The 25,690-nt window shown below is 39.3% G+C and overlaps 1 protein-coding gene across 1 annotated transcript in view; it reads right to left on the bottom strand.

Annotated features, from left to right (window-relative positions):
- TMTC1 (transmembrane O-mannosyltransferase targeting cadherins 1) overlaps positions 1-25,690 on the bottom strand; it is a 234,133-nt gene that overhangs the window by 188,675 nt on the left and 19,768 nt on the right. Inside the window, exons 2-5 of the mRNA XM_079774298.1 lie at positions 24,649-24,826; positions 17,346-17,419; positions 14,733-14,909; positions 10,567-10,770 (exon numbers count right to left, since the gene is read on the bottom strand). Coding sequence (XP_079630424.1) covers positions 10,567-10,770; positions 14,733-14,909; positions 17,346-17,419; positions 24,649-24,826 — 633 coding nt within the window. The remainder of the gene's footprint in view (positions 1-10,566; positions 10,771-14,732; positions 14,910-17,345; positions 17,420-24,648; positions 24,827-25,690) is intronic.

The raw sequence follows: 25,690 nt of genomic DNA on the forward strand, positions 1-25,690 counted from the left end.
TCAGTTTGCAAATGTACAGTGTTATTTACATTTATGACGGTTGAAGGCAAAACATGTATAAGGCAAAATTTAATCTTTTAAATATTGACATTTTCCATCAATACATTTGACTTACATATCAAGGATCCAGGTTGGAAAAGGAAAAGGAGAAAATAACAAAATGTGCATTAGCAAAGTTTCCTGTGCAGTCTATTTAGTTACCAGGAGAGCCTCTCATTTGCTTTCTCATTTTAGAGTCAACTTCCAACTCCCGCACAACTTCCAACAACGTACATGCCAACGGAATACAGTGATCAAAAGACCAGAGGGAAAGTGACAGCACAGTTTCACAAGAATCTGACCCAATAGACCATAGAAAGAATATCCAATGACAGGAAACCACCCCATCCGGTCTCCCTTAAGCAAAACAGAAATCCAGGGAAGTAAAATAACTGGCCCAAGGACCAGAGCAAATCAGAATCAAAGCAGAATCCAGTTTTCCCACCAGCTAGGCCATGGCTCCTTACATGACGCCATGCTGCCTCCGTTTCTTTATATCCAGTACAACCGGGGAAACAGCTCTTCCCTTTCAGAATGATGGGCAACACTACATGGCTCAGATTTTTCATAAACACCAACAAAGGACAATGATGAGAGTTGTAATTTTCAAGACATCATGTTCATTGGTCATTAACTATTATCACATGTGTATTTTCTGCTTAAAAATATCTGGAGATGGACAGCCAATCTTGACCTAATATGAAAGATTCACCTGACCATTGTAGCTATAAATTATGTGCTGCAAAGAGGAAGAAAACAAACTTTATGTATGATATACGCAGTCTCTCATTGAACACATGAGAATCAAAAGTGCAGTTTTATAATTAAGTAGACAACCTTTTATAATCAAAACTTTTTTTCATCCTCAATGCAGAATGGATCATAAATTCTTTCACCAACTCACACTCCTTTCACGGTAACCAAGGAAAACTACTTAAGGGAGCCAAATACAAAGCACAAAAATCTCCAAGATAAAGACTTAACTGTCAGGAACTAAAAGCTCTACCACTTGGAACTCAAATGTATTGGTTATTCATTAGGTACTGAGGGCATGTCTAGCTCTCAACATAAGACACAAACATTATTCCTTCCAACCAACTCTGAATGGTTGTTTGGGTTTAGTTTTTTTATATTTTTTTCCAAATTATGATATATTAATTGCCTTCATCCCCAAAAAATCCACACTTATATTCCCTTCAAAGATTTTACTAATACTTTTAGAAGTTAAATCATTAAGAGCAAATCTTTAATGGTAGACTTCTCATAGAGACTGCTGCCTAGGGTGATTTGAAAATCAATATGCATTTTCTAGATTATATATAAAGTAATAAAGATCATGGTTTGAATAATATGAATAGCATGAAAAATTCATAAATCTACAACATGAAACACATCTTCCTATATTGGTACAAGGTCATTTATCTACAAAACTAGTAAGTTAAGTTTTTATTTGATTTCCAACCTAATGATTTGTTTATTAAAGTGATGTTTTATTCAATAGTAATTCTAAATATATCAAAAAATTTTAATTAAAATGTCAACTGTTATTCTCAGAAACTAAGCATGTCTTCTGCAGCAACTTATAATGAGGATGGCATTCATCACTTAAGAATAAGTGTTAACACAGGCATTCTATTACCCTCTAAACCCCACTGAACTTTCCATCATTGCTACAGGAATGTTTTTCTCTCACAATCATTTCCCTCCAAAATACTGTAAGCTTGTGAAAAGAGAGAAAATAATTAAATGGTTACAAGTCAAGTCAAGGCCATATCACTTTCTTTCATAAATACAGCAAAGAAAAGGCAAATGCTATAAAAGTATTTCTAAACAATAATTCTTCCACAGTGACTCTGCTATAAAATAAGTATGGTAGTGGGGAACCTAAATCATAGCACTACCATTTATAAAGGCCATGATTAAAAGCCATATTAAGCTCTTCCCATGTATTAACTCATTTGTTCCTCAGAATACCTCATGGAAGTTGTGCGGGAGTTGGAAGTTGACTCTAAAATGAGAAAGCAAATGAGAGGCTCTCCTGGTGACTAAATAAACTGCCATCTTCACATGAGGATATGGAGACACAGAAAACTGAAGTAATTTGCCAAAGAGCATATATACCTGGCAAGCAGTAGAGCAGAATTAGAAGCCACGTAATCTGTATGTGTGTACGTTACTGCTCTGTGAACGTCTACCTCATAAGTTTTTGTAAGAATTAAAATTGTAAGCTCTACATAAACCTGCAGCATGATTCCTGGCCATTGATAAGTGCCCACTCCACTAGAGCTACGGAAGTACCCACAATGTTGATAATTGGTGAGTATCAAGGCCATGGTGCTTGTTTCTGAATTATAAGAGAATTGTCAAATCATTTCTATTTCTACAATTCTTTTTTCCTTCTGCTGGACAAAAGTTCCCTCCAAACTCTTCTTGAATTTTTAAAAATTATTTTTCAAGCATATGGATTTTAAGAGTCAATCTTCAGAACATAGTATCAGATCAAAACTTTTTTTTTGGGGGGGGGGGTTACATGAAATTCATTGGTGATAGATTAACAGATCAAAACTTTTATCAAACCTACAACCAAGACTACTCTACCCAGCAAAGTTATCATTTAGAATTGAAGGGCAGATAAAGAGCTTCACAGATAAGAAAAAGCTAAAGGAGTTCATCACCACCAAACCAGTATTATATGAAATGCTGAAAGGTATTCTTTAAAAAGAGGAAAAAGAAGAAAAAGTAAAGATAAAACTTATGAACAACAAATACATATCTATCAACAAGTGATCATAAAAATCAAGTGAATTAAAAATCTGAGGAACAGAATAAACTGGTGAACATAATAGAATCAGAGGCATAGAATGGGAGTGGATTGATAATTCTCAGGGGGAAAGAGGTGTCTGTGTGGGGGGTATGGGAAGAGACTGGACAAAATCATACACCTATGGATAAGGACAATGGGGGGGAGGTAAGGGCAGAGGGGAGGTGGGAACCGGGTGGTGGGGAGATATGGGGGGAAAAAAGGAGAAACAATTGTAATAATCTGAACAATAAAGATTTATTTAAAAAATAATAATAAAAATAAAAAAATAATAATAAGTTAAAAAAAATAAAAGAGGAAACAATAAAAATAAAAAATAAACTTTTATCAGACAATTTTCAGAGCAACAAACTGGAAATGCCACCAATATATCTGAAACAACCATGATCTAATGTCTGGCATAAAATAATGTTCTTGTGAAAGAATTATTTACATATACCTGAGTAATTACAATGTTAAGATGAACTAATACTGCTGTTATTAAACAATCACTCCACAACCTCTCAGCAGGCTATATTTAAAAAAAGAAGAAAGAGAAAGAAATTATTAATCTGGATGACTGTAGCATTAAGTAAAAGAGCAAAGATATCAGCAGCAAACTGCCTACAACACCCTATGAGCCTAGCTGCATTCTGCAAAAGAAGAGAGAAATGCTTGGTGGCCTAGAAGTCCCCCAGCCTCTTAACCACACAGGACAGAGGTGACGTATTCCAGAAGGTGACTGTTGAGCTGACAAAGAAATATAGACCCGGGACCTTCTTCTAAGGATCTACCGTAGCTGTGACAAAATTGCATGCCAACCAGAAATGCCTACATTCTGATAGTTTTCTCCTTCAACATATGTGCATCCGGTTGCAAAGCAGATGCCTAAGCCTGATTGCTCTACACGGAGAAAGGAAAGAACTTATCATCCACTGACTGAAATTCACAGGGGATAGAGGAGTGCCAAGAACGGGTACCCAATCAGGATTAAGCAGAGTGAACCAAGGGCTGTCAGCAGTTAGGAGCTCTACCAACTGCTATCCATAAATTAAAAGAAATGTTGCCTACTTAGCATGTGATTTATTTGGAAGCGTGTAGTGCTAAACTTTGCAAGAAGCCAGGGAACCCTTTATTGAAATGATCCACTTTAGTGCTGAGTTCAGTTCAAGAACCAAAGCCGATTTCAATAACCTTTCAGGTGACGTCATCAAGGTGACTCCTGCTTGGCCACATCCTCTGGTCAGTGAAGGTCAAAACATTTACATGCCTAAGTCCCCTGACTTTCATCACACCACAATTTCACTTCAGGGCCAAAACTGGTGCAGGAGGAATAACATTACTCTCAGTTAATGGTTAGCAAATAGTAAAAGGCGGGGGCGAAAAACCTTCAAATTCTCAATCCGCAAAAGGGAACACTTTCCTGGTAAGCTCTGTATTTGAGAGAAGCTACTATAAAGGCAGTTGGGAGCCCAGTTTGGGCAAATCAACCCACCAAAGAGCTTTTACGGCACATTAATGACACTATCCCAATAAACACAGTTTCTAATTGAGAAGCCTGATAACTAACTGACACAGTTTCTTTTTGAAAATAACTTTTTAATTTAATCTGAGGTGGTTTGTGTTCTCCATGTGGAATCATTGAGGTTTATACTTGCATTAATGTTTAAGTAGGGGAGGAGATTTATTAATATGAACGCACCAACTTCACCTTTAACGGTTGGACACATTTTCCTTATAGACTTACATTACCCTACACCTCTGAAAGCACCAGCTAAGTGAGACTGAAAGTGATACATCTGAGATCAGTCAATGGAAAAGGTGTGTGAAATGGTGGTGGGGAGGGCAAGAGAACCTAATTATTCATCAGCAATACAGGCTTTCAACACAGATTTTTTTTTTCTGTCATCTATAAATCTCACTTCACTAGTTTGCTAAGTTTCTCTCAATGCTGATATGAGATTATTAATAATGATCTGAAACACATTTGCCCTACTCACAGCATCATATGTGTGGAACAAAAGTTCAAAATCCCACCTCATGAGTTTAATCCGCACAGCATCGCTTACTTGGGGGAAAAGGAGCGTAATGCAAGGTCTATAGAAATAAAGCATTAAAATGACACTTAAGAGATCAGTTGCCAATTCCACCAGTGAAGGTCAAAATATTTAAATGCCTCTCCAAATCCCTGGACTTTAATTACCTCACAAGTTCACTTTCGTGCCAAATTGTTCTCTAGTCCTAAACCTGTCTTGGTTTCTTGATTTGCATTCCTACTTACAAGGCATTTACAAGATAAATGACTAAGACCCACTAAAGTGAAAAATCTAACCACTATCTCATCCACAAAAAAAATGAGCCTATTTTTCAATTAAAATACCATGATCATCATCCAGCTAAGTTCCATGAGGGCAGGGCTTTGTTTACTTCACTGGCAAAAATGGTGTCTGGAACATAGTAGGTGCTCAGTAAATTTTGCTGAATGAATGATTCCCGACAGACCCTACATGGTAGCAGAACAAAGAGGAAATGAACCAGAACTTGAAGCAAGAATGGCCTTCAATGCCTACAGTGATCACTGTTATTTAAATGGTAAATCAAGTAAGTATACATAAAAAAATGACTCTAGAGATATATAGGCATATCCATATACAGGGTGTCCCAAAAAATGTATATGCATTTTGAATGATTCTAAAATCAGTGTTTATTAACACACAGTTTATCTTCAAAATTTAAAAGAATCTACAGAAATGAATTATTTTCTTTGTCAATGCCTGTTTTCAAACTGATGAGCGTTCTGGTCCAGGCACTGCTGATAATGTGAAGCAATGGAATCACAAACATCAAGAATCATTTCTTTCGGTATTTGTGCGCCCTCAATTCATCGACTGTTGCTGGTTTTGTACTGTAAACTTTATCTTTTATGTGTCCCCATAAAAAAAAAAAAGTCTAGTGGCTCTTTAGGATAAATTTTCTTTGTTCAAAGCTTAGTCTGGCTTCACCCATTATTTGAAATCAGTTAAACCTGAAAAGGAGTAAAAATTAATTTATCAGCTGTTAAAGTGTGTATACGTTTTTTGGGACACTGTATATATGAGTCCTGAAGATAAGATTTCATGTAGAACTCACTGAGCTTCCTAATGTAAAAGGGAAAGTATGTCCACATGTGAATGAATTTTATGTCCGAGGTTTTTCATTGCACTTTCTACCTATATGCCAATTACTAAGTCAGACAGAAGAAGAAAAAAAGAGGCAACTAAATGATTTGAAGTGGGATTTTTCCCTGGGTTGGGATTTTTTCCCTGTGTATAGAAACTTCTGAAAAACATTTTACCTGATTGTATGTAGCCAACTTTTTGTCAATCTAATGCAATACAGGCAATACAAATAAATACTAGCCAACACTCTTGAAGTTCAAAAACAACAACAACAAATCCCACACAATCCCACTCCCTGCCCGCATACTGCAGATTTACCATTTTCACCATGCGTCCTGGTGTCCAGAAACCCACAGAGTCATAACACTAAACTACTAATAATGACACTGCTGGCTGCCATGCACTGACTGGCCACCCTGTGCCAGGCACCCATGTACAAGCTTATACATGTGCTACCGCTTGCAGTCCTGACAGCCAGGCAGGGAGTAAGGTTCTACTATTACCTCCCTCTTCTGGAGGTGAGAAAACAGAGGCCCACAGAGATAAAACAACTTGTCCAGATCAAGTAAGCGAAGGAGCCATGATTTAACCATTGTCTGCAAAGCTCTTTTTTTTTTGTGTGTGTGTGTGTTCTTAATCCTCACCAAGGATATGTTCTTATTGATTTTAGAGAGAGGAGAAGGAAGAGGGGGAGTGAGGAGAGAGAGAGAGAGAGAGAGAGAGAGAGAGAGAGAGAGAGAGAAAGAGAGAGAGAGATCAATCTGTTGCCTCCTGAATGTGCCCCAACCAGGGATCAAACTCGCAACCTGGGTATGTGCCCTGACCGGTAATCAAACCCATAACCCTTCCGTGCACAGGACAACACTCCAACCAACTGAGCCACACAGGCCAGGGCTGCAGTGATCTTAAGAATTAAGATAAGATTGTCTCTTTGAACTTTTATTTGCTTAACCTGATCACCTTCTGACAAAAGGACAAGCATAATTTTCAAAAATAATTTTAATACTAATTAAATATATATTCCAATGTATGACACGTTTACTTTCCAAAAAGGGAAACTATATGACAATTTTCCTTCCCAGTGATGGATAACGGTCCTTCCCGCCCACAAACAGGTTAACGTAGTGAGACTCTGACCCAGTTCCAGCTGAGCTGTGTATTGTTCTCCGAGCATCATTCTCTCTAAAACAGCCTGGTGCTCGGGGTGAAAAAAGAACAGAACAAAACCTACTAAAGCATGCTGTCTAATTAAATGTATTAGCACCAATACCATAGATCAAAGCAAGTCAAGAGGTGCCTCCTGTGTGAACCCAAGGATGGCTGCAAGAACCTGTCTACCCCTGCGTGTTCAGCAGGGAGGCCAGCTCCACAGAGAATGAAAACAGTGTCCTGCCTCATCCGCAAGGCTAAGCCCTTGCCTAGGATATGGACTTTTAGAGCCCAGCAAATGGGCAAAGCATATGTTTAGGGGTTACACAGCTTGAGTTCCAATCCTGACCTTCCCCCTTACTATGTAAATGAGGACTAGGTGTTTTAACCTCTAAAATCTTTCATTTCCTCCAGTAAGGGGGATGCTGATATCTACCTAAAATGCATTAGTGTGATGGCTGCATGGGATAACGTATGGGACCTGCTAGCCCATGTCCTGGAACATAGTAGATGAATAACAGATATGAAACTGTCTTCCTCCCCCTGAAGGACCTTCTTCACTGGTGGGTGGCAGCTGACTCACAGTGGTGTGCAAGAAATGACTGTTTAACTTTTAGGTATTTTGCAAGCCAGTTATTAAATATAGCCATCATTCAAAATTAAATTACATTAACTTAAAATTAATCTTATTAAAAACAAAGGTGATACATACTGAAATCTCTCACTTCCTGATTAGTTTACTTTGCTTCACTGTTATCTCTGCTCTTCGGGTTATTTATGTCTATTGTCTATTAGGCAGTGGAAATATTGCATCATGGTGAGCTACAGCACTTCTCCCCCAACGCACCTTCAGTGCCGTCACATTTATAGCTTGGAATAAGCCCTGGTAGGAGTTATTTACATGGAAATTGGCAAACACCACAAGTCAGGATTTCCTTGCTTTGGGAGCCAGTTATTAAACATTTACCAGCACACCCCTAGTATTCATATTTTTTCATATCCCTTTTTGCTCCAGCATCTTTCATCTCTACTCTCTACACATTGTCTATATACAGACACATGTCCATCAAATTTAAAATGAAAACAAAAATCTAACTCCCCTCCAGTTACCATCCTTTTTCCCCACTCCTTCATTGCCAAATTTTCTGAATAAGTATGCTTAATTCCAACACTTTTTTACCAGCCTCTCATTAATTTATTCATTTAACAAATACTTGTGCCACTACCATTAGCCAGACACTATGAAAGGAACTGGAGATACAGATATGAGCAAGACGCAGCGTAACCCCTGCCCTCAGGGAATTCAATCTGACTTCTGTCCTGCCTTGGAAATCTACAAATTCCTATTTACTCCTCTGTTTTCTCCTCCTTTGCCTCCTTAAGAACAACTTCTCCAAATGTTTTATCTCCTTTCCTCCACGGCCCTCCACAGAAAGATAAAAATTTCCTCAATGTTTCAGTAGTTTGTCTCTCTTTCTTTCTCAGGAATTTCAAGAATTACTGTGATGTATCCTCCCCCCAACCCTCGGGAAACTTATTTCTCCCCTTGACTTTCCGTCTTAGTACCTGACACCACAGTCCACCCAACAACTGTTTAAGCCAACACCCCCAAATCCATGTTTCCTTCCTTTCCTTTCCCCCACCCCAAACATTAGCAAGTCCTATTGGATCTGTATCCAAAAGGTATCCCAAACCCACCACACCTGTTGACCCCAGTCTCAATCTCCCTCAGTCTGTGCAAAACTTAACTCTTTTCCCTGCTTTACTCTTATCCCCAACATCATGTACCAAGACAAAGCCAGAATATTTAATGTAACCATTTCTTACCATCCTACCTAATAAAATAGTAATATGCAAATTGACCGCACCTTTGCTATGCCCAAGCCACACCCATCAGCCAAAGCCACGCCCACCAGCCAATCAGGGCAAGTATGCAAATTACCCAACAAAGATAGCGGTTAATTTGCATATGCGGAGGGAGGGAGGAGTGAAGACTGAAGACAACTTAGAAGGAAGAGGGAGGAAAAGCGGAAAGCAAGGTGGCTGCCAGAGGGAAAGCCCGGGCGGGGCGGGGCGGAGGGGGGCGGGGCGGAGCAGGGCGGGCGGCAGTGGCCCTCGAGTGCAGGCACAGCGGCCGCAACAGCGGAGGCAGCAGCAGCGCACGCAGCCGCAGCGGCCGCTTGCAGGATTCTTCCTGCAAATGGGCTACTGGTCTTAAGATAAAACAAAATATAACAACAGCAAAAACAACATCACCTTCAAAGTCTCTCCATTCCACTCAGAATAAAACTGAAACTAGCTTCCTTGGCTAACACAGCCCTTCTTCATCTGGGACCTGCCCACCTCCTGACCTTGCCTCTCCAATCCCCACATGTTCATTACCCCAAGTCTGGGACCCTGTGCCCAGATCTTTGCAGGGCTAGCTCCTCCTCTCATTCAGGAGGATGCAGGAGGCCTGCTCTGACGAGCCAATGCAAATGTGTCCCTCTCCATCACTTCATTCACTGTCGTTTATCCAGTGCCTGTCTTCTACTAGAAAGGAAGCGACATAACAGCAAAGACCCTGTCTTTCTTACTCACCAGGATGTTCCTGATTCCTAGAACAGTATCTGGCTTGTGGTGGACACTCAATGGGTATTTTATTTAAAACAGATATTTAATAAATGAATGAATAAAGCAAGAGGCAAAAAATAAGAAACAGGAAAAGGTGGAAGTAATAGGAAACATAGACCCTGAAACCAGGGGATTTTTCTAGAAATGAACAGAAAAATAAGAACAGCAATCTGAAGTAGTAAAGTACTAACAGTATGAATTGAATTTCCATCTTTATTAAGTTCTGGCTTGCTCATGGCTTGAGCAAGTTTAGAGGTAACCTAATTTAGTGAGCACCTGTTCTGATAAATGGACGTTAAGTGTTGTGGCTAGGTGAAATTGTTTTTAAAAAGAAAGTCCCATGCTTTAAAGATTTTCCTGCATCTCCACAAACCTTTCTGAGAGGCAGAGTCCCCTGGGCTTTCTCCCATACTTGTGCTGTAATAAATTCCTACCATACACCAGAGCAAGGTGAGGCAGCAAGTGGAAGGTAAGCGCTCTCCTCCCCAGAAAACCAAGGGCCGGGGTCTCCACACAAGGTTCTTCCATCAGGAAAACGAGAAAACGTTTGTTCTCCTTAATTGAGTGTTCACAGACCCACACCTCACCCCCTGCTTTTAAATAACAGCAGAGAGCAGGGCTTTTTCCAGCTGCTCCTTTCTTACCTGCTCTAATACAGGGAAGGAAGGGAAGGAAGGAGAAAGGCAGAGAAACAAGGAGTGAGGGGGAGGTCACAGAACCCGACTCAGGGCTTCCGTTCTCCTATCAGCCCACATAGGTGATGCTGGATAGTGAAAACGCACACAGTCCAGGAGCCCAGCACAGTACCTCATCATGGACCACACAGCTCGAGGAGACACCGGGAATCCACTGCTCTTGGGTTCTGGTGGCAATGGGGAGTGGCAGCCACTCCAGGCTCCTTTGTGAGGGAACCGCTGCTGCTTCCCATTCTGCCGGAGGGGGTGCGCTGGCAGTGAGGGCTGGGGGCTCCCCGGCTGCTGTGGGCTGCGCTGAGGGATGACCCCATTGCTCCTAAGTAAAGTCAAACAGAAAGACACGGCTTACAACAAGAAATAGCAGTCCCTGTCCCAATCCCTGCTCCTAGAAGCAACCATTCTCAAGCGTTTTAGCTCTTTTGTTTCTGGTATGGACCACAGTATTTTAAAATTAACATAATTATAATATTATTACTTTTTTTGATTTTAGAAATTATTACATTGACTTCCTAATATACCATATTTTCCGGTGTATAAGACGACTTTTTAACCCAGGAAAATCTCAAAAGTCGGGGGGTCTTATACGCTGGAAAACACGGTATTTGGGTTTTAAGCAATCTGATATACATTGTCAGAGATTTTTCTAACCTACCGTATTTTCCGGCATATAAGACCCCCGACTTTTGAGAAGATTTTCCTGGGTTAAAAAGTCGTTTTATACGCTGGAAAGTACGGTAGAAAACTAGGACTCAGTCCTTCATATATGGTCTCACACACACACACACACACACACTCTTCTTCACCCCTCATTCTCCAAATATATTTTTCTCATAATATTTGATGGAAGTGGTATTCAGGATTTGCATAATTACGAACGTGGAAAATACCATTCATAGCTGATCCATCCAAAGTACTGTGATTAAATTTTTCTTTCATAAATCCTCAGAGACATAACTCATGACAATCGGATGGACAAATCTGAAAGAGTCTGATTCTACCAAGTGATGGTGAGAATATGGAGCATAGGGATCCCGAGATACTGCTACAATCATTTCAAGGGCTTATCTCAGCACATGACACAGCGAACAGGCACCGGTCTGTGGTCCCAGCAACCCCATTCCTATGGTATGCCCCGGAAAAACCTGCCTGTATTTGCACAAGAAAATCCACTGCAGCATAGTTTATAATAGCAGACATTGTGAAAATAACCTAAATTCCAAATCCAGGAAACTGGATAAATAAATTGGGATAACTAAATACCATACAACAGTTAAGGTGAATGAACTATAGCTACTTGTATCAGCAATGATGTATCTTAAAGCCTAATGGTAAATGAAAAGAAAAGCAAGTGATTTATATAAAGTTTGAAAATATGTTAAGTAATTCTGTTTGGTATTCACTGGTATATACAAAGGAAATAATGGCATAAAAGTAATCATAGAAATGAAAAGTGCCAAACTCAGGATTGTGGTTACTTCTAGAGAGAGTGGTTAGGGACTGGGGTCAGGGAATGTTATTGTCTGTGTGTTGGAAATTTTATCCTAAATTTTAAAAAATAAAAACAGAAATTTAATTCTCATGGGCTCATCTTTCACTAAAAATATGTTTTCCTCAAGGTGATGTCAAACAAAAGAAATCCCACTCCATTGGTGTGGTTCCCTTAAAATTTAGGAATAAATCGCTCTTCGTGTAGGAAAGTGCTTCCAACCTTTGTTTCTGTTACTGTTTCTTTCCTGCTGCCTACATCCTACAAGGAAAGATCTCAAAACAACCTAGTGCCAAGATATTTATTTTAAATTAGCAAATGAATGGGTGTAGATCCCTAAGAGTTTTGTGCAAAACTGTGTACGTTATTCTGGGGGAAGGGGACACAATTTTGTGAAATTCTCAAAGGGGTCATGGCCCCCAATAAATATACTCAGAACCTCGGAGCTGGTGTCATGGTACAGTGTGCGCCCAATTCCTGAGCAGCAGATGCTCTGGGAGGTGGAGGCCAGGGTGCTCAGAGGTAACCCTGTGACTCTGGAGTCATAAAGACAAGGGACCTAATTCTGGCTCCACTCAGGGATAAGTGACTCTACAGAGGTTACTTTCTGTGCCTCTGTTTTCTCCTCTGTACAATGAGGGCAATGGTTGTGAGCACTGTGTGACTTCATGCCTGTAAATGGCCTGGCACACACAATGCCTGGCACATGGCCAGAACTTGGGAGACATTAACCATCACGGGCCAGGTCTCCCGGTCACGTGCTCTGGTTCCTTCTCACCATGTTCACAGCTGTAGTTACTCATGTAATTACTCATGTAATGTCTGTCTCCCCCAATATTGGACACGCTCTCTGAGGGAAGGGATCTTATCTCTTATTCTTGGCCAGGTACAGAATGAGTAAATGTTGAATGGGTGGAGGGAAAAAGTGAGTGTCTCCACTTATGCAGAGCTGCTGGTTTTGAGAGTTAAAAGTTACGTTTTTAAAAATCACAGATGATGAACCGTGCAACGTCTAAGTTGCATATCGGCATATTATTCCTTCCTTTGACCTTCTAGCAGTTTACAGTGGAGGTCAGGGAAGATTATTAAAAGAATAAAAGAGACAATTATCCCCTTTGAAAAAAGCCTGGCTCAACAGTAACTGGATAAAGAAGAAAATATAGGCAACGCTGGGCTGCAGAGTCCCAAGGCCAGAGGAGACAGAGTCAGGACCTCAGCGATGAGGTTAAAATAGCTCTGGACCAGACCAAAGGGGAGGGGCTGCAGTCACTTGTCACACCTTGCTGCTGTCAGTGAGGCAAAGCAGAAAGAAGCTAGGAGGAAGAGACCAAAAGAATGCAAGAAAGCAAGTGATGAAAGTGGGAAGCAAGAGAGGTCAACAGGTGGTTTTAAAAAAACAAAACAAAACAAAACAACCAAAACAAAAGGCGAGCAATGCGAATGCTTCCACCAGTTAAGAGGATATAGAGGAAAGACACTCTCACATAAGCCAAGGGGAGGGCCTCTGGCTCGTGGCTTTCTTGGCATGAGCTCGGGTCAAAATGATAACGGGGTTCCTTCCTCGGAGATTTACAGGGACTCAGCAGAGCACTAAACGCCACTTAAATGATGTCTAAGTACAGACAGGCAGGAAGGTGATCAGAATGTAATGGTTAATCTCAGCTTGTTGCCACTCAATAACCCTGCTCCTATCTTTATGTCAAGAAGTATAAAGCGGTAGGAAATAGAATAAAAAGGCAGGATTTTTTTTCCAAAGATTAAATTCTTCACTGGACAAGGCAGGAAAATAAACCAACCACATTTTTTAAAGTTCAAACGTAAGAACCTTATAATTACTGAAAAATGGGGTCTGCATGTCAAATTGTTAGTAATTATGGAATTAATAGAGGAAGGAAATTATGGTATGTGTCAGAACCATTAATATGCCTTAGTCATTTTTATTGGCTACAGTACACAGGATAAAATGAATATGCCTTAAATTCGTAAAATAAAAACAGGCTGCTAAGTAAACGTGCTCTTCGATTTGCATATGATGCGTGAGTATTCCTGTGTGGTTTAGATTAGCCATTTGTGAAATTTCAAAACAAAACTCCCAAAACTCTTAGGTAACAATTCAACGCTAGAGCAGACTCCAGCGCAGCAGTGCCCTTTGATGGATAACACCAATTTGAATGCCCAGGTTCAAGGCAAGCTGTTAACAAACTGTTTCCACTTGCAACCACTTCTCTGTGTGAATCAAGATCTCTCAGTGGTTTACAACCAGAAAATATTGCTAATATAAACTTGGAAGTAGTATAGATACTTCTCAATTCCTAATTTGGGGCTCACAAAAACTTTATAGTCCCCACTAATTTTTATAAAAGTGTGAAGAGTCTGAACATTTATCTTAATAAAACAAGGCTCACTTGTTATATTATGGTCTAAGGTGAAGTTACGTTTAACAAAAATATTTTTATTTTTTTAATGAAGTTTTAAAATTACTGATTTAAGCACTTTTTTGTGACTTGGCTCCGGAATCTTTATTTCTTTGTTTTTACTTGACCCCTTTTTTTATTAAAAAAATTTTAATGTTAACATTATTGCAGGTGTCCCCCTTTTTCCCTTCCTTTGCCCATCTCCCCCACCCCCCTTGGCCTGCACCACCTATTGTCCATGTCCATGGCGTATACATATATATTCTTTAGCTAATCCCTTCCCCTTCTTTATCCAGTCACCCCCCACCCTTCTCCCCTTGGGCATCGACCAGTCTGTTCCATGTATCCATGCACTGCTTAACATTCAAATGGACTTACGATTTCTCTTGCTTGTGGGATAGGGAAAAGAGATCATAAACCAAGCACACGCCAAACACTGTGATGCCCGTCTCTTTCACCAGCATGGCGCAGGTCCCCAGAAACAAGCCGAGCAGCAGGAAGAAAGGAGAGGCCGTGGAAGGGAAACACTCCCCAACACAGCACTGGTCCACACTCCTGAAAAGCAAGGTTGAGATTCTTCTAATATAAGAATGTGGATTGCTAAGAAATACCGCCTTTTAACACTAAGATCTAGCATCAATTTCATTTTATTCTAAATAAGTAGGTGAGCAAATATTTCTTCAATAATAGAATTATGTAAAATTGCAAAGATGAAAAAAAAAGTAAATGCCTCGTACTGATTTTGATACTTGAATTAAGGTATGCAAAAATTATGATAAAACCTGGCATAAAATAAATGAACACTAAAAAGCCATTTAAAATGCTACCATAGAGACATAGTTAGTGACATGGAAAGATGGTTAGGTGAATATATTTTAAGTGAATAACACAGGTTACTAAGCCACATGCATGAACTCCGGAGCCAGGTTCCCTGGGTTCCAATCATAGCTCTATAATTAAGTAACAAGGTCATAGGGGGCACGTTACTTTGCCTCTCTGCCTCAGTTCCCTTCCCTGTGAAATGGGACCACAGTGTTGGAGGGAGAATTCATTAAGTGACTAAATATATATCAAGTGTTCATCACCATTATTATTTTATGTTTTATATACTTCTGTACACAAAAAAAAATCAGTGGAGAGATATACACACACACAAAACATAATCATCATTTCTCTCTGTGATAAAAATATAGATGATTTAGCTTTTTTCTTTTCTTCTGCCTAATCTGTATATTTAAATCTATTTCCCATAAGGACGTATTAGATAAAGGGCTTTTTTTTCCCTCAGTATAATTCCCAGCAGGGATTTTCAAGAGCCCTCCAGCACTGTAAAGTCTTTTTTTCATCTCACAAAATGGAATCAGCCCCACACGAAGAAACACCGCAGTTCCTTCAGCAGGCGCCACACCCATCGGCTCCTACTCCTTTGAAGGAAAGGCCAATGTTTCTGTAGTTGTGATGTCTTACCCTCACTCTTCTGTCTAAAAGCAGTTGCATAAAAGTATATGCCAGTAGATATGCATTCTTCTTCAATGCTGGGCTATAGCTTAAATTGCTAAAAGTGAGAATGGCACGCACAATAGAAACCTGTGCAACTATAGCTCATTATCACATAAATATGGATACGCTGCAGGCCTAATCGTGTTCCCAAACACACAGAGAAAGCTCAAAAGAACAAGTTTAAACTAAAAGCAATTCTTAATCTTGTTCTGACACCAGAGTAAACAGGAAACAACTGTTGCATCTGGATTTATAGTTTTAAGATTTTCACATCTTGACACATGACTAGCAAAGGTCACAAAGCCAGGACCAGAAGACTGGTACTATACTAAAGGCTCTGCTCTTTACCAGAGCTTCCTAAGACTTAGTTCATTCCATTCTGGATCCACAGTCTAAATTGGTTTACAGCAGGGTTTCTCAATTTCAGCGCTATTGGCGTTTTGGGGAAGATGATTCTTTACTGTAAGGGCTGCCCCTGTACATTGGAGGATCCTCAGTCTAGCGAGTTGTGACAAGCAGAAGTGTCTCCAGACATTGTCAAATGTCCCCTGGGGAAGCAGGGGCAAATTTGCCGCATACTGAGAACCACTGCTTTACAACAGTGTTGGCTAGAGTCCCTGGGCTTTGTAAGGGTATAGATCGATGAAGTGATCCAAAGATCAAGGTTCACCAATCCTTAGCCAGGCCAGGCCATCCTCCATGAAGGAGGGCAACATGGTTCACTGACCCCTTTTTTTCTGGGCCATCCTCTGAGTCATCTGCCCTTATTTACATTCTCTTTTCAACCTGCTCCTTTCCCTGTGGGACTATTTCACAACACAGGTGAGAACCTGATCACATTGGGGGGAAAGAGGCAATATAATGGAAAACTGTTTTATTGCTGTTTAATCTCCCAAACGCAAGTAGCTTCTGTATATTGATGAAAGGATATGTAAATGGGAAAACCACAGTTGAGAAACACGACTTTCAATTCAGCATGGTTTTAAGCTATGAGCTACTTTAATGAGGATGGGGGACGGGGAGGGGGGGGGCGGAATTAGAACCAAAAATGAAAAGGAAAAATTGAACAAATCATAGGCAAATAAGAGAAAGGACTACACCCAATCTATTTTTGCTCAGAGCTATGATTCCAAATTCCATTCTCAGTCAGAAGCTGTAAGTAAAAGGAAACAAGAAGCAAGAGCTTGTCTTCCTGGTCCTGGGAAGGCAGTTCCTACGAAAGGCTATGACATGGTTCAGAATGCGGCTGGAAGAGAGAACACCTGGCACTTGGTAAGGAGAGGTTGTCCTATGCCAGGTCTCGGGGAAGCTCTCTGAGCATTTCAGTGCCAAGAAGCCTCCCTCCTCTCTCAGGCAGATGTTGAGAACACACACACACACACACACACACACACACACACACACACACACACAAATATACACACACAGCAGAAATTCCCAAAGGACAGCATGACTGTAATCACAGAGAAGGACACCCTCAGCTATACATACCTGTTGTAGGAGAGAAAGGCCAACAGAAACAGCAGGCACGCTAACACGTCAGCTCTGCCAACAATTCCAGCTACCTAGGATGTTTGAAAAAAATTTAAAATTAAAGCGTCAGAAAATTACTTTCAGTAAAGTATTACAAAAATGTGTTTGGATTTAGATGACTGCAAAGTATAATAAAATGGAAAACACATTGTTCTTCAAATTCTAACCATCTCTGGTTATCATGTATATTTAATAATACATTTATAGAAGGAAAAAATTAGGAAGGGATATGATTTTCATGCTTCTCTTCATTTTTAACCTTTCTTCCATAGAAGGTTAATCCATAGCATCAAAGTTTCTTCATTTACGGGTTTATTCAAAATATCTTTTTAAGTATATTTTTATTGATTTTTTTTAGAGAGAGGAAGAGAGAGAGAGAGAGAGAGAAACATCAGTTGAGAGAGAAACATAGATCGGCTGCCTCCCGCATGCCCCCTACTAGGGATCAAGCCCACTACCCGGGCATGTGCCCTGACTGGGACTCGAACCAGTGACCTTTTGGTGCATGGGAAGACACTTAACCAACTCAACCAACTGAGCCACATCAGCCAGGGCTTTTCAAAAAACTTTTTTGAGCAATGACTGAGTGCCAGACAGTGTGCTAGTCTTTGGGCCTGGAATGCTAGTGGAGCAGAGGACATTTACACAACACTAGTAAAAATAAGTTGAGGAATCAATAATTCTAACAAGAATGGGAATGAATCTGAACTCATCATTGCTATATGTGAGTATATGTACATGCGTATGTTTCATAGCTCTGTCACTGAAAGAGCCTAAAAGCAAATACCTCAGGGGCAAAGGGCCATCCCGGCACTAACTGCAAGCCATTCCTCCACTAAAGAGAGCATGGGCTGCAGGGCTGAGGCTGGGGAGCTACAAGAGAAGCTTGGATGGATCATCTTCTCATGTTAGGAAGTAAAAAAGTGCTCAAAAAATGACAGGTTCATGTGTCAAAAGGACACAGATGCCAGTGACAAGCCACTGACCAAATATGAGACAATTTGAACATCAAAATAAAGAAAGACATTAAAAATTATAAATCATTGAAAAGATATTTATGAATGCATAATGATAATAAAGGGATGGATGGATGGATGGATGGATGTGTAAGTACCTGCATATATACAGTAAGCAATTGAAAGAAAAGGGATGGTGAGCTCTTCCTTACATTAAAAATCCAGTTAATGAATATAGAGGGAGTAGTGCAGTTGGAAAATAGCCATTTGCTTCTCCATATGAGTAAAGACTAACTCACTCAAGAAACATCACAAACTATCAATGCATGCTAAATCTAAGGTATGAAAGTTTAATGAGGCATAAGATATTTGCAGGGCTTCAAACCATTTCCTCACCGATTACTTATTAGCTGAATAAATAAAAAGAATAATTCTACTATGGGGAAAATGTGCTACATTGCACTACACCTTGACTGGGGCATAGAATTTAACCTCATCAATAAAGGGCAAATGGACATGGCACGCCTAAGCATGTGGTACCCGGAAGGACACATCCCTTGTGTAGTATGACAGCCAGGAACACATAACCTGAATATAATCATGAAAAGTCATAGGACAAACCCAAGATAAGAATATTCTAATAAAATACATAAATTAACATATACTTATATTAATAAAATATAAAATATAATAATTCTATGTTATTATTTTATAATATTAAATATTATATCTTAATATCTTCTAATTTATATTAAATCTTGGTTTACTAATTATATCACAACTCATTATAATCTAATATATCATCATATGATATTACACACAATATATTATATATTATAGGTATATGTTGTACTTACATAATATGTATATTATGTATTTATATTTTGTATATTTTCTTTTTATATATTTATATATTATGTATTTCTATAGAATATATTTATATTATTATTTATATATTATAAAATTTTAATATACTACATTTAAATATTGCATTAAATACTAAAAACATATAATATGTAGTATGAATTATACATTTATATTTTAAGTGTGTAATACAGCATATGTTATATAACATTATGGATTTCAAAGTTATAAAGATCATATTAAGAACATTTTGTTATATACATTCTAACATAAGTTTTAAATTACATTTAAAGCTATATATTATATTACAGAAAGATATGACGACTAGTAACTGTTTCAAACTTAAGGAGACTAAAGTGAAATGATGACTAATAGCCTTAGTTTACAATATACAACTAAATTAAGATGTAAAGGGGCATGAAATGCAACCTGCTCTCAAATGCTTCAGAAAACAATAATTTTATATATTGAGGGAGAAAGAGAAAAAGAATGGTAAAACAAATGTGGCAATATTTGAAAAATTGCTGAGTCTGGACAAATAACATATGTTCATTATATTTGTTTAAGTTTTATATTATTTTTTAAATGTTATTCAAAAAGGAGCCGAAATGGAATAAAGGTGGGAGACAGAGGGCTATTTATAAGTGTTTATATTATTGCACAGCTTAAAATGTGTGTGAATTTCTCTTAATTTTTTTAAATCCAAGGAAGAAAACTGTAAAGGAAAAAAAATGGCATATGGTTCAAAGAATGCTGCAAAGACAAGGTCACGGATGAGCTGGACCTTAAAGATGAGTTCACAAAGGAAATGAACTGGGTTAACATTTCAGGCACAGAAAATAGCATAACCCAAATCATACAAGACCTGAAGTCCACCATGTATTTGAGTCTCAGTCAATAATTAATGGCAGAAAAATAGTTTTCTGGAAAATATACCTCTAAATCTTCTCATAAAATGAGCACAATTTGCAGTGATAAAGGAGAGGCAATGCCACACCAGGGAGCTAGACCATCCTAGGCTTGAACATACACTCCTTTGCCATCTGAGTAAGAGTGAGACTCAATTCTGTTACCTTTAATTTCTGAAATTTGGTTTTCTTATCTTTAAAATGAGTACAATACCCCCTACCTCATTTTACTGATGTAAGTAATGAGATGATATATATAAAGTGCCCGCTCAACATTGGCACCCTTCTTTCTTCCTGCAGAGAAAGGGGGTAAAACTCTTAGCCCCGAGACAGGATGTTCTGTGTGGCTTATGGAAACCATCTTTTTACTTTAAGAAATGCCTCCATGATATTTTAACTTTATTGAATAATCTATCTATTAGTTAAAATAGGAATAAAAGTAATTCAATTATATGCCTACATATACTGGTAGATTGATGGCAAGTCACATATGGAGAAAAATTCTAGTTCAACTGATACCAAGAGAAACCTGGACATGATGAAATAATTTCATTATCAGTGCAGAGTTACCTAATGTGGCTGCCTGGACCACACACTGTTCATTGATCCATTAATCTATGAAGAACTTTGAGTTCCAAATCAGGAAGACTGTATGACTCAAGGGAGGCGGGCAGTGACAATGTGGTGTCACCTTGGTGTCAAGGCCAAGCTCAAACTCACCATCTGTAAAGCAACAATTAATTGCCCATGGTTCACCTGCGAAGCCCAAATCTGCTCAGTATACACCTCTGCCTCCATGAGCACCGAGCTCAGCATCAGCTGTAGGGCCTCCTGAGGGTTAAACAGAGAGTCCAGCTGGCCAGCAACAAAGTCTTGGGATAAGGCCAGGCATCTGGGCCCAGAGGGACATCCATCATAGCACAACTGATGTGGCCAACTTGGACAACAGCAAGACTTGCAAGCTGATAGTGGGTGTAGCAAGCTGGCATGAGGCAATAATAAGCTAGGCAAGCATAACTAATGCATTAAAGGCGCCTGAAGCCCTGCTTCTCAAATTGCAGCCAGTTAGTGCTGCTGGGAAACAGCAGTGGCAGAATATGCCAGCTGTGTGTGCCCAGATATAAAAAATGCAGTGTCCCTTGGAGCAGAAGGTCAGCGTGAGTGTTAAAATGTTAGTGTTAACACTGGTAGACTCTGTTGCCAATTTCAAAACCACCAAGCCTTCACTGAACACCTATTCTATATTCGTGTTCAGTTAGGGTCTCTGGGGCTAGGGGTTACATGTTTAAAATCAAGGTGCTTGTCAGCAACGACTATATGCCTAGACCAGCCACTCACTGTGATTCAATTAGCCAATAACATCATGTTCAGTAACTGCCTGTTTTATTCCAGTCAACAAACATTTTCCAAGTGCCTCCGGTTTGCCAGGTATTATGCCAGCTGGAGGGATATAGCCTGCCACAAGGAGTTTAACATCTGGTGAGGAGTCAAAAAGAGTGTATTAATGTGCCACAGGGAAACTGCGTGTCTCATAAAGAGGAGAAATCATTGCCATGGGAAGACTAAAGGGATTAATTTTGACTGTAGGATCTGGGAAGGCTTCATGGAAAGGCTGGCCTTAGTATACACTAAGACACAGGACAGCTGAGGAAGACTTCAGGAAGCTGAGGATGGGAGAATGTGAATCCTGGGCCAGAGAGGGGACACAGAAGCATTCCCGGTCGAGGAAAGAGAGGCCTGAACACATACAGGGTGTTTCTGGAAGGCAAGGCATAAGGGAATGAGAGCATGGAGTAAATGAAAAGGAGGCAGACATGGGCAATGGGAAGCAGAGATGGAATGCTAAGTTGGAGGCCCCTGGGCTTGATGTGACAAAGTCAGCTGAACTGGAGGGTACTGGGAAGCGAAAAAGACTTGCTCAAAATGCAGATGGACGGCATGTATTTCTGCCTGATGTTGCAGTTTCCATCTCCAAGGGGGTAGTTATAACCTGAGACCTGTATCCTTTAAATATTCAAACAGTGGAAAAACATCAGTGAGTTGGGTAGAATTTAAATAATGTAACAGTCAGATCTCTGAGCAAGCTTAAGAGAATGTGGAAATTGTCGATTATGGACTTAATTTGCTCCCAAAACTTATTACTTCTTGGAATACCACTCATAGGATTTGTATCAAGTTATTCATCATTTTACCTGCAAGGATGAGTTCCATTAGCATCAGACAGAGCCAGGAATACACACTTAATACCTGGCAACAGCTAAAGGCTGGACTGACTGATTCAATCATGACAATTCTCTCCTCGGTTATCTTGTCCAAGTTCTAGAAACATTGACTTTAATTTTCAACTCCATGTGTCAACATTTCCTGCTCATACTTTTGACTAAAGTTCATTCCTTCAAACCAGCAATGTCTTGTCTCCATCATGAGTAAATTTTAATTCTCATAAGAGAATTACAATGATTTTTCCCATTTTCCCAATTACTGATTTTTCTCATAATTTCCCAAGAAATATACTGTCAGGAAACCCTTCTAAGAATCACAAGGCCTTAAGTGAAGAAAAGTCTGCATTTATCTTATCCATTGTTATTTTCCTGCATGAGGACTACATTATAGTCTCTCAATATATTTGTTAAAAATTGAGTAAATAAGTGAACTTGTTCCTGTCTACTTAAATTGGAAATAATTTTTCCCTCTGCTGGGATTCTTGTTTTATTATAACATATTGCTGGGTCTTCTATGCATTTATGGGTATGTGCTTTGCTTTTCTAGTGAGGATAATTTTTCCTTTGATTTTTAGAGAAAGTGGAAGGGAAGGGGAATGGGAGACAGAGGGAGACAGAGAGAGACAGAAACATCGATGTGAGGGAAACAAATCGATTGGTTGCCTCCCACATGTACCCTGATCATGGGCAGGGATCGAACCTGCAAGCCCTGATACTGCCCTTGACTAGGAATCAAACCCATGACCCTCTGGTGTATGGGCTGACACTCTAACCATTGAGCATGCCAGCCAGGCCTCAAAGCCAATTTTTAAATCATAAACCATATTACATTTCTGGCATAATTTTTAAAGTACAGTTGAAAATCAATGTTTAGAATGTTAGGGAGAAATTTTCTTCAGGAAAGAACAATGCGTAGGATGATAACAGTCCTAATTCTATTCTTGCAGAGTAGGAGAACATAAAACCTAGATAGCCTTTGGCAGTGTGATCATGAGCTAATAAAGTTAGGTTGAATTCTAAATTTAAAAAAAAAAAGAGGAAAATCCTGTGAGCAAAATGACATTTAAGAAAGGGTTTCAACAGGCTTTTGTTGTAATCGGAAAAAAAAAAAATCCATGGTAACACAATTATAAGGGCAAAATAGTCTAAGGGTTGGACATTTATTTAGGAAAAAGTGTTAGAAAAACTATTTGCATTCACAATGAGATGAAGGAGGCAGAGAAATTTGACCTACATAACAATCTATACTAGGAAGTAAAATCAAGAGACAATTATTTAATTATAGATAATAGTTCAGGTTCCTAAGGAGGAGGACAGAGAACTATACAAAAAGACATAGTGATAAATTATTTTTAAAAAGAAAAATAGAACATAGTGGGTGGGAGAGGGGGTCAGTAGGAGATATAGCTCTCCTTTGTTAAACAAAAGCAAAAACAAGACCATAAATTTTCTCAGGAAGGACTGAAAAGTTAAATTTTGCAGGGAGGAGGTTTAGTTTAAACATATTGAGATTACATTTAAACATGTTGTTATGGTTAAGGATTTGTTTTATTAATTATGTAATCAACAAATAATTCATGAGTACTTGGCTTGATGCAGGCACTCTATTGAGTGACAGGGAATATATGAGAGGATAATAGGTTCCCTACCCTCAAGTTAGGTATATGCCCTAACTACAACTAGAACCCTCAACCTTCTGGTATACAGACAATGCTCCAACCAAATGAGCTGCCTGGCCAGGCCTAAGTCACATTTTAAAGGGGACCAGAGATCTAAACTATCTAACTTTATAACTAAATACTCATCTTCCACAAAATAACAACACTTCATATTAGATAATTTGAAAAATGACGTGTTAGTCTCCTGTCTTTCTAACTTGAATATCAGTTTAACTTTTTATAGCCCTCTTCCCAGCACTTACAGTTCTGCATCGTAAATATTTTAAATATAAAGCAGAGTGCGAAAAGGTAAAATATAAATGCAGAGTGGGAACAATGAGCCAGCATGATAAGTATCTCAGAATTCCCCTTGTTGTTAAAAATGCATTAGGACTTACATTTCCTGCAAATAAAGAATGGTAGCCATTTATTACTAGCTGTAATAATAACACTGGTTATTTAGAAAAGCAATTAAATCCTGGAGGTACAATAAAGACCATTTGAACATTCAAAAGGAGAAGTTGCCAAGCAGTATGATTTATATATAAACACTTTAGTAGAGCTTTAAATTAACAGGGTTTTGAAACAGAAAAAAAAAGATCACTTTAGTGGGGTTTTTGGTTCTTATTTCATTGAGTTCCAATTACACTCACCGCCTCTGTGTGAATAGGATGCACAGCAAAGAGCAATGCCGTAACAAAAGCGAGTCCACGATTCTTGAAGACCGTTTTGTCACAGGTGTACATCAGCACAAGAGTCACCAGGCAGTGCAAAATTACATTCACTGCATGAAAGTAAAATGGGTTCATGCCAGTCAAAAATATGTTTAGCCTGGAACAAAGAAAACAAAAATGATTAGCTACCAACAGAACATAAGCACAAGGACATCAGAGGGAATCCATCATTTTAAAAAGTAAGCTATTCAAGTGATTATTTTTAAACTAGAGGCCCAGTGCACAAATTCGTGCACAGGAGGGGTCCGGCCGGCCCACCCCATCAGGGCCGATTGGCCAGGCCTGCAAGGGGGAGGGGTAGCAGGCAGTTGGCCTTCCCGTCCCCTAGTCGAACTCCTGATTAAACTCCTGGTTGAACTCCCAGTCAAACGTCCGGTTGAGGGGAAAATTTGCACATTAGCCTTTTATTAGATAGGATGATTCCCAACACCAGGCTACTCCACCTATGAGTATCACTTTTTTCCTAGCTCAGATTTTTCCTCTCTGCAGAAATCACTGCAAATGCAATACAATATTATTTCAGAAAACTATGTGGTCTCACTGAGAAGGTAGACAGAATGGTGCTGAAATGCTTCCCTCTCTTCGTGGTTAATGCAAACACCCCAACAACACTCTTGCTTCACTGCTGGTTCTTCTTAGGCAGCTAAATGTTCAAAGGCAAGACAACAGGGCTGTGGGTCAGAGCCACAGCCAATGGAGATGAGAAAGAAACCACAGGACTGTGACTGTGGTCACAGTTGGGACAAAACAGGCATAAAGGTATTCTCTCACCCATCGTGCCACCAAGAACCAAATTTCCAGACTATGCACCTGGAAATCATTAATTACCAGCCCACAAGCAAGCTTCAGGGCACCTACATCCTGATACCAGCTGCAGTTGAATGTAAAAGGATGAGCAAAAGCATAGCATTTCAGAATTTGTATTAAATGTTTCCTTACATAAATTCCCACAGACCTCTGA

The sequence above is a fragment of the Cnephaeus nilssonii genome (genome assembly GCF_951640355.1).
Source record: "Cnephaeus nilssonii genome assembly, chromosome: 6".
In the NCBI taxonomy this organism is placed as follows: domain Eukaryota; kingdom Metazoa; phylum Chordata; class Mammalia; order Chiroptera; family Vespertilionidae; genus Cnephaeus; species Cnephaeus nilssonii.